A 13,098-nucleotide genomic window follows, 5' to 3' on the forward strand; every position below is an offset into this window, starting at 1 on the left:
CAAACCTTTCTTAAAAAGTGATGAAGGATTTTACTTTGAAATGATAGAAATCTCCAAAAAGGTATAAGATTCAAGCTTTTTCCTGGGCTGAAACATTAAAATCATCCACAGTGGAGATTTTGGGGATTTCCATGCTACCAGCTGAGTCACAACACACTCTACAAAATTAGACACGTCGGTTTTACTCCTGGCATGAATTTAAATCAAATCAAGACGCACTGTAAGCACTGGAACTAACACAGTAACACAGATAAGATGTTACACCGTGCAAAGAGACAGTGTGATACGGTCGACACAGACTAAACAAACACACACTGAAGGCTCTCTTGGATGTAAACTGAAAGATTTTGGCTCGAGCTTCGGTCTCTGCTGCTGTCTGCAGTTCTAACATGCTGCCTTCGCTCTCCCTCCTGCAGGTAACACATGTCAGAATGGTCTCATGCCCGCCCTGGTGCGTCCCACCCTGCCTGCCGTCCAGAGCTCGCTGGGCATGAAGCAGTTCCTCCCGTTTCCATTGGATACAGCCTCAGCGGTCCGCCTCTTCCCGGGATTCAACACGGTGAGTGTCATGTGACCTGCTCACAGGCTTTAAGATGACCCTGGTGAAGGTCACTCTGATGGATAGCGGCGTTTTAAGTAGGAGAACTTTGTAAATTCCAAGGTGCTTTTCCATCTGTCGAGGATTTCCTATCTCTTCCGCTAATCTCCATATATCTACAAAATATTCATATTTGGAGACGTCTTTATTTCAAGCTGTTATCACAGACTCAGATCCACATACAGTAAGCAGCTATTAGCCTTGAGGCAGTGAGGTCCGACCTTCCTCAACCTCATCTGGTCAAGTTCTCTTTTATGCAATGCTCTCTCATTGTTACCCATGAAACACCTCATTAAAATGATGCTTTTAAAGCCTTTATGCAAGAAGGACGGCGTTTAATGATGTCCACAGTCCACTTACAGTAAGAGGAGTACATTTCTCTGTGGGAGAAATGTACGTTTTATTATGCAAACATTTATGCAATGGCTGCAAGATAGAAGCTGTGCAAATTGATTTTAGACCATTGCGGTGATTTGTGTGATTTCTCTTTTAGTAATGCAAAAATGTAGAGATGCATTCACTGAAAACTTGTGACTTTTGTGACGGAGCGCTTACTATCCGGATCGTTTCTATATTTGACTCTGTCCAGCTGATTTTAATGACAGTTTTGTCTTTAAGACCAGGACTCATGAAGGGAGAGCTGGTCATTTCTCTTTGAGGAATTCGGCTGCTGAGCACATCTCATCCCCTTGTTAACGTTCACATCTGTTTTTATTTTTACACTCCAACACAGGAACATAGTTTATCATAGAAAATGCTGAAAACCAGTTGGCATCCTTGTTGTCTCGCTGTAGAGCACAACAGCTTTTAATCTTTGGTGAGGAGTTCTTCTCAGAGCAGTGAAAACTTGCAAATCGTGCTCCATGTTGCACCGAATGGCAGGTTGGAATATTACAGTGTCAATGTATGTCACCTCCTCCTAAGTGCAATATGGTGTGCACCATCTGGAGGAAGCAACAGCTCAACCGCAGAAATGTTGCAAAGCAGTGCAAATAATTTGATAATGCTTTATTTCACTGGTCTGTTGCATCTAAAATAATTTACTAATAATTTTCTAGATTCTACCTGGAGAGAAAAGCAGTGCTCAGCTGATACACTTTTATTAATTAATTCTGTTTGAAAGTTTGTGTGACCTAAAGATTCAGCACACAGCAGGTCACTTAGTAGTAGTTAATTTGTGTAGGAAACAGTGGAGCTGAAAAAATCTGCACAGTTTGGTATCAGGATATTTTGCCTGCCAATATTATATTGCAATATGGATGCCAAGCATCAATCTTTTATTATAGAAATGATTAATGGGACGCCCCTATAGCTCAGTTGGTGCACGCCTCATGTATTGAGGCTGCAGCGGCCGCTGGTTCAGCTCCTGCCTGTGGTCCATTTGCTGCATGTCATCCCCTCTCTCGCTACCCCCTGTCCTGTCGAATCTTCAGCTGTCACTGTCAAACTATACATAAATTATTAATATTGCTAATTAAACTTTTTGGTACTATAGAAATATAAAATCAGTTGCTTTGTCAGTCCACTGGACGGTGCTCAGTTTTTTTCCTGGTGAGGTCGGCAGAGTCCGACTGCTTGACGCTCCAATTTTTGCAAGTTTGCTATTTATTACCTTTTCTATTACCTATTCTTCAATTGCACATTTTGTTCCTAAAGGAAATCAGACTTGGGAGAGTTACTAAAAAACTATTAACACTCATTAACCTAATCCAAGTATCACAATATAAAAGTAATGTAAACTGATTACTTTCTGCAACTTTTGGATGATCTCAATACCAAACAACTTCAAATAGTTTAGCATAACATGTTTTATGTTCATTAATTGTTTGCCCAGATATCCCTTCCTTTGTTATGTGCAAATTCCCATTTAGATGAAGTGTAGTAATTATGCACAATTAAATGTTCTTCATTTAATAACACTTTACACTCTAATTTGATTAAAGTGCCGTCCTGGTCACCAGCATCACCACCTACAGTCCCATCTTTACAGGAGTAGCAATATTGACAGCACAGCAAGCTAACTTGGTGTCTATGCTAACATTAGCGATTGGTCCGACCTGTGACATTAAATGTTTTTGTAAATTAGATGTCCATGATGATGGCAGGATTTTTTATAGCTGGCAGCAGAACTTCACCATACTGTGATGTTATTTCCTGATTTCATGTTGAAATTTCCAGCCAGTGAAGCGTTTTATTCACCAGAAGCCGTGATAATAAATTGACTGCAAAATTGCATCAACATATGTGGATAAAGAAGTTTCAACAATTATTAGTTACTTTGGTTTAAATTCAGCTTTTCTTTCAACAACTGTTCATTTGTTTCTGCTCAATAGGTTTTCATTGAATTCAGCCCAGCTCAACTGTGTGGTTTTTCTCAGGTCTGGTGTTTAACGAAGAAACATGATCCTTCATTGTGTTTCTTTTTTGCTTGTGTCTTTTTTGATGCTTGTCACAGACTTCCATTATCACCACATTGTTTGTCAGTGGTGGTGCAAGCGCTCACAACAACAACTCTCTAAAATGATGCCAACATCAATGAAAGCTATCACACAACATTTACACACTCAATATTGGCCACGTCAGTGACTGAATGATCATTTTGGAGCTGTTTCACCGTCAATGAAAACGCTGCAAAAGGCTGTTTGCTACTGTAGAAACACTGCAAATGTGTTTAAGCACATTACAAAAAAAAAAAAAAAAAAAAAACGGGATTTAAAGCTGCAGCAGAAAAGAAGGGAGGAGGAGGAGGAGGAAGAGGAGGAGCGACAAAATGCTCCAGTAACCAGATCCTGAATATTTACCATAATAACTGCTCTGTTTTTTAATAAGCATGTGATTAAATGATTAACGGAGGATGGTTACAATAATGCTTCATGTTTGGAAAATATTGATAGTTATGTAAACGTGTTCAGAAGTAGCTTATTAATTATGCATTTACATGATAAACTGTGACACGTGGCTCTACTATATAATAGTATTATAATAGTAAGTCACTTTTATTCAAGAAAAAATTATGAATATCTTGATACTGATCCTTGTATGACTTGGTATCAGATTTAAGGTATATTTTGTGATAATGCCCAGCCTCAACTCACCTGCTCTTAACAGACAAGTCCATTATTTTCTGGTTTGATGTTATTACTATTAGTTGAGATTTTTATATCATTTTGTAGCTTCGCAGTCGTGTTCCTTATGTATTAAAATCTGATCATATTTTGACATTCGCCTACATGAGCTGATGTAGGTTTCTGCAAGATGACGAGGGCTGGTTATTGTTTAAAAAATGACATTGGCACAAACAGAGTTGTTACGTTTTTTCAAAGGTTCCTCTTTATGAAGAACGCTTGCAGTGATTGGCTGCATGAAAAACCATATAGATTTGTTTTTTCTTTCTACATCTGGGTGCAAAAAGGATTGAAGCAGGTGTTGTCTAACTGGAGAAGTGGATTATTTGAATCGATACCCAGTCCTAATCACGACGTATAAACCCCCTACAGGCGGAAGGAGGGAAGGGCATCAGCGCTCTTATCTACGTCTCTACTGTTTGCTGACAGCTGAGTGCAAGTTTCCGTTTGAAAACCCCCAGAAAAGAATAGTGTAGTATAAAAATCTGTTCACGTGACAAAAGAAGGTTATATGTTGGGGTTTATGGTTTTTAATGTCGACACCGTGTACTGGAAATTACATTTATATGCAACTAAATATAGTCTGAAAGAAACATAATACATCACAGATTACATTAGTAAAAATCATGATGAGGAATTTAATTAAATTAATGTGTATGGAAAATTGAAAAATGTTCATAAATAACTTCTCACTGACAACATGTTTTATTTATTTCATACAATATCATTGATTGTGATACAATTAGAGCTGGAACGATTAGCAGGAATTAATCAGCAACTATTTTGATAATTTTTCAAGCAGAAATGCCAAAGACCACCTACTCAAGTGTAAAATTGCTAAATTTCTTTGTATAATATTTTATTAATCTCATTATCTTTGTGTTTTGGACTGTTAGTCGGACAAAAACACACCATTTGTAGGCGTGAATTTTTGGCTTTTGGAAATCATGTTGGCCGTTTTTCAGGTTTTTTCAGACATTTTACAGAACAGTTTTTCAATGAAAATAATGATTAGTGGAAGCCCTGAAAAAAAAAATTACTCGCTCAAAGCAGCTGAAGAAGCACGATGAAAAGTGTTTTTATGTTTCTGCACTTGGTTAACGATTGGGAAGGATTACCATCTGGGTTCAATACAGAAAAAAGTCACAGTAATTTCCAACAGGACACAGCATGTTCATTGTATTAAAATTTAACCAAAACTTTTCCCAACCTTTAACCAAACTGCTTCTGTTGCCTAAATCTGATCTCATGAGCCCTACAGGTCCTGACGCCTGGTGTCAACACGCTTTGTGACTCACTGATCTTTATGCTATGATTGTTTTTTGCATGTTTTTCTGTTTATATGCTATTATTACATTCATCCACTGTTATTTTGATGAGAAAAAAGTTTCATCACATTTAAAAATTTGTTCTGTGGAGCTCATTGTTTCTCAGAGACAAACTCTTTAATTGAGCATTTCTGCAGTATTGATATCTACAGTAAACAGCTCTCTGAAATGCAGGGGTAGCATGTGGCTACAGAGACCTTATTGGATTTGCGATCGGTGAGGCGCTACCTTTTAAATGGAGCACTCACCCGATGTGCACTTACTGTACCACGACTCGTGCGTACGCCCGTATGGATCTATTGATTTTCTTTTTGAAAGTAGAAAGTAATTATGAGGAAATATGTGGCCTCGCGCAAACTCGAAATCAGCGAGGTCATCAAAAAAATATGATGACTCCTGGATAAAAGAGAAACCCTGACAGATAAAAGCCTTAAAGCTTTTTCTTCTCTGTGTCGTCTTTTGAATTACAGGGATAGCTCAATTTAAAATCGTCTGGAAAGAGAGGTTGAAATATGGAGCACAGCTGGACAAGAGCGAGAGAAAAACACACACATGAAGGAAGAAGAAAAAGTGGGGACATCAGGGAGAAAAGTCCAGATAACCCATGAGAAGACGGATTGTTTCTGTGAGGAGAGTTTCATGAGAAAGTTCAGGAATACTGCGTCTCTTTTCTCACCCCGTCTAATCTGTATTTAACAGACTTGTCTGCAGATAATGAGTAATACACTGGGAAGCCTCCAAGTGGTGGAAAGCTGATACTAGATTAACACAAAGTAATCACCTCTCACTCTCAGACACACTGACACACACCATTCCTGCTCTTTCAACCCTTCGCTTTTCTCTCTCAGCCTCTTTCTGTTTCCCTTTTTTGTCTGTCGAACTTTTCCTCCGAGCTCCCGATTTCCTCGCCACCAGAAGAATATGGTGTAAAATCAGGAGCTGAGCTCTACAAAGGAGCTCAAACACGAGTTACTGTCCTACATTCTGTTCCTCTGCCCACACAAGCCCCTTCTCTCGGCGGCTTTCAGCACCGGTGTAAGTTTGTTTTCAAGGGTGCAACAAAGGAGCCTGTTTGCCAGCTCGTAGGTCTGATCGGGTGTCTTTGTGTCACCCAGCCTGTGTCTCACCGGGTGGGAAAAGATGTTTTTTACACTGGAGGAGCTGAAATGTCAAATCAGTTCCACGGCGGAAAAGTCCTGGATTTAAATTGGTGCTTGAGAAAACTGACAGAAAAATGTACTTTAGTGTCTGAAGTAAAAGATGAAGAAAGTGCAAACCTTGAATCTTCAAGGATTTTTTTGCTTTCAGATTATCTGGAGAGAGAGAGAGAGAGAGAGAGAGAGAGAGAGAGAGAGAGAGAGAGAGAGAGAGAGAGAGAGAGAGAGAGAGAGAGAGAACCTATGGATGGAAAAGAAGGACAGAAAAAAATAATAGAAGCAGCTGATGAGGGTAAAGTGAAGGTCAGGTTGAAGACTGAATAAAAGCAAGGTAAGAAGGATAGAAATAAGAAAAAAATAAGATAAAGAAGCAGAAAAATAAATGTGATATATGTTCATGGGTGTGTTGAATGTTAAAAAAGACATTTTATGGGTTTATTTTATCTTAAATGTAAAACACGGATCACAATGGACAATATTTTCCTCCCGAAATGTAGCAAAGCTGCACAAATGGAAAATATTTCCTTAAGAGCAATAACTTTCTTAACTTTAACTAAAAATTAACTTTCCATATCGACATACGGCTGTTACGGACCAAACAGCTGAAGAAGGAATGAAATGAAGACAAAGACGAGGACAGAAATAAAAAAGAAAAAGAAGGTAATTAAGTTAAAATGATGTTCAGGTTGAAGAGAGTGGAACAGGAAATTAAGAGGAAAAATAAGAAAAGGTTGTGTTGGGTCAAAAAGGACAAGATTCCCCTCTGAACTGCAGCAGAGTCTAAAAGTAAAGCTGCACAAATGGAAATACTAAAATATGTTCTTAAATAAAGTATGTCAATAACTTTCTAAACCTTGAAGAAAGTAGAAAAGAAAAAAAATGATAAGAAACAGAAAAATAAAGATATTTGTGATATTTTATGGGAGTATCCTCATGTTAAATGGAGTAAAAATGATAACATTTCTCTCTAAAATGACAATAAAGCTGCACAAAGGGAAATACTAGAATATGTTCTTAAGTAAACACGTCAACAACATTATTAACTTTATCCAAAAAGTCAGTATCTCCTTCGACATACAGCCACTATGGCTTCAATTAAGTTTATTTATCTTCAGTAACGTGCATCAATAACTCTCCTAACTTTGAATAAAAGTAGGAAAGGAAGGTAAGAAGAAAAGAAATAAGGATAAAAAAGAATTAGAAAAATAAATAAAGATATTTGTGATATTTTACAGATTCATCTTATGTTAAATGTAAAAAAGGACAATGTTTAGATCTAAAATGCAGAGTTTGAGTATAAAGGTGCACAAATGGAAATACTAAAGTTGCTTTTATGTAAAGGACGACAGTGACTTTTTGCCTGTTTGTGATATTTTCTGGATTTATTTTATGTTACATGAAAATATGGAATCAAAGGGAGAATATTTCCATCTGAAATGTAGATTTTGGCTATAACGCTGCACAGATAAAAGTACTAAGTAAAGTAAGTATCTTAACTGAGAAAAAGTAAAGTAACAAGGAAAATAAGAAAGAAACAGAAATATACACAATATATTTTGTTAAATGTAAAATATGGAGTAAAATAGTCAATATTTCCATCTGAAATGTTATGAGTTCGACTATAAAGCTGCATAAATGAAAATACTAAAATCACAAAACTACATCCATCCGACTTAAACTGTGAACATAAAAGGAAAAAACGTAAGAAGAAGAAGAAGAAGAAGAAGAAGAAGAAGAAGAAGAAGAAGAAGAAGAAGGGCGTGTATTTGGGTGTATTTATTATCAAATGTAAAATATGGAGTAAAAAGGACAATATTTCCTTCTCAAATGTAGACTTTGCTTATAAAGCTGCACAGATGAAAATACAAAAATACTTCAACTAAAAAGTAACTTTCCACCTCCACATCCGGCCGTTACGCCTCCAGTCAGACTGTTTATTAGAAAACGCAGATCTCTGATTGTAATCATGCACAGATATTGTGATATTTTATGGGTTTATCTTATGTTAAATGTCATAAAATATGTGGTAAAAAGGACAATATTTCCCTCTGAAATGCAAAGTTTTCATATAAAGCTGCACAGATGGAAATGATAAATAAGATCTTAAGTAAAAGCATTAACAACATTATAAACTTTAACCAAAAAAGGAACTCTCCCCCTTGACATGCGACCGTTACGGCTCCAGCCAAGCGTTTTATTAAAAGATGCAGATCTCTGATTATAATTGTGCACAGAAACCAAACAGCTGTCTGATTGAGTGCGGCAGATTTTGTGATTTACAAAATCGAGCTGAAGCTATAGTTTCCATCTGAACTCGCACTGAAAGCACGCACACACACACACACACACACACACACACACACACACACACACACACACACACACACTTACTTTATGTCTGCTCAGATGAGGTCAGATTTGCTTACGTGCCTCCGGGGCTCAATAAACATTTACGCTGCCTTATTCAGAAAAATACCAAATGATCCTATAGATGATGATGACAGTTCTTCCATTAACGCACCGCAGCGGCGAGGACACACTTCATCCAAGGAACATTCACATTATTGCAGGTATTATTCATATGTGCTGCAAAAGAAAATAGAAAGCGGTGAAAGTGCGTGCGTGTCCACACCTGCATGAAATGGGACTAATACCAAAGTCTCTTGTTGAGCTTTTGCGCAATCTTGTTCTGGGCTGAGTGACTGACACAATCAGGAAGTCCTTAGCCGGAGGGGAAGAAAAGATGTTTGTCATCCGGCTACATTCTCTCTCTCTGTCTCTTTCTTTCTTTCTGTCTATTATCCCTGACGGGCCTCTTTATTCAAGGAAATGTAACAGAAAAAAGACTTCATGCATGTAACTACATGTGCTCAGAGACACGGGGGTGAAAAGGTCTTCCTGGAGGCTCCAGATCGAGAGGAGCTTTCAGACAAACAAGGTGATGGTGCGGCTGAGCGCGGGGTGGAGGTGGAGGAGGATCAGGAACACGCTGTCTTGTAGAGCTCATGCTTTTATTACCAGGTGTTCAGCCGTTTATGAGCTTCTTCTGCGCTAACAGCACCAGAGGCTGCTGATTGATTTTAACAAGTCTGTTTTTAATTGATGTGTTATTTTGCCATGTTTATGTAGGTGTTGTTTCGTTGTGTTTGACACTTGGAAAAACATCTCTTGCACTTGTGTGTGCTAATCAACACACAGGCTAACATATTAGAGAGCCGTGTCTCACCTCTGAGACGGGAGCTTGAGTTTGAAATCATCGTGTTGACGTGACGTGTTGAGTTTTCAGGAGACTGATGGTTAATGGAATTTATTTGGCTCCATTTTGTTATTTATTCAGTGGTGGACAAAATTCAACCCCAGAACTTGAGTCAGAGTATAGATACTCTTGGCCAAATATTACTCAACTACAAGTCAAAGTTGATCAGTCAAAATTTTGCTTGAGTTTAAGTTCTAGAGTTCTTGCTTTTTTCAGTACATGCTGTATTGTTTTCATGAGGTATTTGCAGAACCACCTGATGATACACTGACCTGCTCATAGAACCACTCTGCTACACAAAGTCTATAGAAACACCTATAAAAACTTCAGCATAGAAATACAATCAGAAACAAAAAGGACAGCTGTTGTCATTTTCTGACACATCTGTATTAAAACCACCACATAAAATTAAATTGAATCAGTCCAACTTTAAAAGCCTATCAGGAATTATTTCTTTTTTTCTAATTATAATAATACATTATATAATTATAATCTTGAGGTTTAATTTTGTCTTTCTCCTGCCGTCGCCATTACCGAGTTTTGTTTGAATGAAAGAGGGAGAGGTTACTTGTTCTTGTTACAGAGCGCCTGGATGACGCATTTCTGCTTTTAAGTCAGTCCCAGTTGACAGCGGGTACTGTGATTGGTTTCCTTTCCTTCTGTGAGGAACACAGCATGTGGCCAATCGCATTTTAGAAAAGAAAAAACCACAACAGCTGACTTCAGAGCTGTGCTTAGTCAAAAAGTAACAACAACCTTCCTAGAAATGCAGAGGAGTCAAAAGGACAATATTTGTCTTTGAAATGTAGTGGAGAGAAAGTCAGAAGTTTATAATAAGTTTTAAATAATAATAATAATAATTATTACTGTTATTATTTAGTACTTTTACACAGTCAAAGCATTTTGATCTGTAAGAATTAAACTTACTACAAGATGAAAATGTAATTTATTTCAAGGAGAATCCGAGCAGGCGGCAGGAATTAAGAATAAGTAGAAACAGCCACAACTGGTTTCATAACCAGTTGAAAACTCCTTGTGGTACTGAAACTAATTTAGAATGGCATTTACTTAAAATAAAACAAGCTCGGTAACAAATTCCATACAGAAATTCTTTGTAACATGTACTTGGGAAATCCTCAGGTAAAGTTTATTTACTCGTAAGAGTAGTTAAATTCTGAAGTACATTTTACAGGTAAATTTATTTCTTAGACACAAAATGTACTCACCCTTTGATAGTAAACGTCACTCTTTCATTAACTTTGTATCTATTTTCAGAAACTCTAAGGTTTTAAGGTGTACTTTTCAAGTAATGATGGTGTTATTTATGAATATCCTTGCACTTGTGTAGCGGGAGCTAATCAACACAAAGACTAACACGTCAGACGAACCTGTTGTCGAGCTGCGTCTCACCTGTGGAAACTTGATTTTGGTTAACACTGTGCTTAATACGACCCCCAAATTTGGGCCGGGGGAGGAGGGGTATAACAATAAATTAAAGTAACCGTGAAAAAAGGAAGAAGGGAAAATTAGATAGAAAGTGTAGACAAAATTTCTTTTTGTGCTCGTTACGACCAGCAGGTTTGAGCTACAGGGACGAGGCGTGTAACAATAATTAAAAGTAACCGGAGAAAAAGAAAGAAGGGAAAACTGAGACAAAAGTCTAAACAAAGATTATTTTTATTAACACATTGAGTTCAAATTAGGTTAACATCAAATTAAATAAATCAAATATTAACCTACTAAATCTAACAACAAAACACATGAAAGACAATGAGTGTCTCTGCTAGCCTGAGCAGCTAACAAAACACAGAGACAGAAGACATCGAGTGTCTCCGCAAGCAGGGGAAGCGTACAAATCAAATGAGGAGTCAACATGTGACCAACATGTGACCTTGCTAGCTGGGGAAGCTAGCGAAACACATAACACACAAAAGACATCATGCAGTCTAGCCCGCCCCTGCAGGATTAGACTGCAGACATGCAGACCTCAGTCTGCTGAACGGATCACTGGGTCTTTTCAGCTGCAGACTCTCTGCTTTAAACCACCAGGTCCTGATTACAGACTGACTGCAGCTGCTGCCAATCACTGCAGCCGCTAAGCTGGGGGGAGGGGCGGGACCTGGGAACAGGAGAGCTCAGCAACACACACAGTTCAGACCGAATCAGTGCTTCATGTTGAGGAATTGCATTTGTTTTTGTTTATTAAGTAACTGTCAGTCTGAATACTTTCCAATTAAAGGCAAGAAATGTAATAAATCATATTATTCTGTGACCTGTGAGAATTAAGGATTAAGATTTAGTTTTTATATTTTAAAAAGTTTTTAAGATTCAGTGTCAGCCTGGCGACTTGTCCAGGGTCTACCGTCTCTCGCCCAGTGTCCGCTGGGATCTGTGATAGACTATTTCACTGGATTAACCAAAAACTATAGACCTCAGCGAGTGAAAAAAAGAACAACAAACTTCTGCACACAATTGACTGTGTTCTTAAAATTGTGTGCAAACATTAAATTAAATAGCACAGTGTTGTTTATATGTGAAAAATTGCAACCAGAATATATATACACAACAGCATTTATTTATTTATTTTTTTAATTTGTAATCACTAATTATTTTTTTTCTCTGTGACACCTTCCAGACATTCACTTACTGTTATTTGATCTATGAAAAAAAGAAAGAAAAAAAACATTTATATGGTCTTAAGTTAATCTTAAGTTACCTGATGCAAAATGAAAGCTAACTAGCTAGCTAATGACTGATGTAGGACTATGCTGCGTCTCAGTACTGATACTTTTGTCGGTACACTGTCATGTACACTTTACACACACTGTGCTTACTTGTGTAGTGTGCACATTTCAACAGGGTAGTTCCGTCTCAAATCCAGGACGTCTGTTGTGCCTTTAATGGAAATGCCAGTTGCAGCTTCTTCATCTTTACTGCCACCCGCCAAAATGTATACCGGCTTGTTTATTCATTTGTGCTCAATTTCAGCTGAAAACGTACCAATATGTTGATTTATATTGGATTAAACAAACTCAGCCAAATAAATTGGTGGCTTCAATCCGGAAACAGTATAGTGGTACATATTGATAAAAATCCATGCATGAGTTAGTTGAGCTGTAGTCACTGCAGCTGCTCCCTCGGCTGCCTGGGCCTCCATGTTCACATGTTTGGTAGCCCGGCCACTGTGTGTTTGAAGCGTGTGATGTGTGTTTAAGGAGCATCACTGAAAGGCTCTGTCATTCACAAGCAAGGATGGGGTGACGTTCACCACAACTATATGGGCTTTGAAACACCTGACAGTAAACAGTTTATTTTGTATAATACATTGACTGAACATCAACATTTCAATATAAATTCCATTATGGAGAATTTGATCTCTATTTTCCAACCTAGTTAGACCATAGGCTGTGTATTAAATTAAGTGTATTGGACATTAAAAGTATATTAGAGTATAATAAATTATTATTAGAGGTAGACCTATAAGAGTTAGGAGCCTGTAAAATAGTCAAGGAATGTGAAATTCTTAGCAACATCTCAGTTTTTATGTTTGGAGATAAATAAATCAGTGACAAATCTAGATGAAATTAATGAAACTGTATCTGGTGCAATCAGATTCTCTGGCTTTGTCCAAGTC

At 37.6% G+C, this 13,098-nt stretch overlaps 1 protein-coding gene across 1 annotated transcript in view; it reads left to right on the plus strand.

The window, feature by feature from the left end:
- znf385d (zinc finger protein 385D) overlaps positions 1–13,098 on the plus strand; it is a 118,964-nt gene that overhangs the window by 15,580 nt on the left and 90,286 nt on the right. Inside the window, exon 2 of the mRNA XM_084727620.1 lies at positions 417–559. Within this exon, the coding sequence (XP_084583746.1) occupies positions 417–559 (143 nt within the window). The remainder of the gene's footprint in view (positions 1–416; positions 560–13,098) is intronic.

Source organism: Lutjanus erythropterus, chromosome 9 (genome assembly GCF_056507025.1).
Source record: "Lutjanus erythropterus isolate fLutEry1 chromosome 9, fLutEry1.hap2, whole genome shotgun sequence".
NCBI lineage: Eukaryota > Metazoa > Chordata > Actinopteri > Lutjaniformes > Lutjanidae > Lutjanus > Lutjanus erythropterus.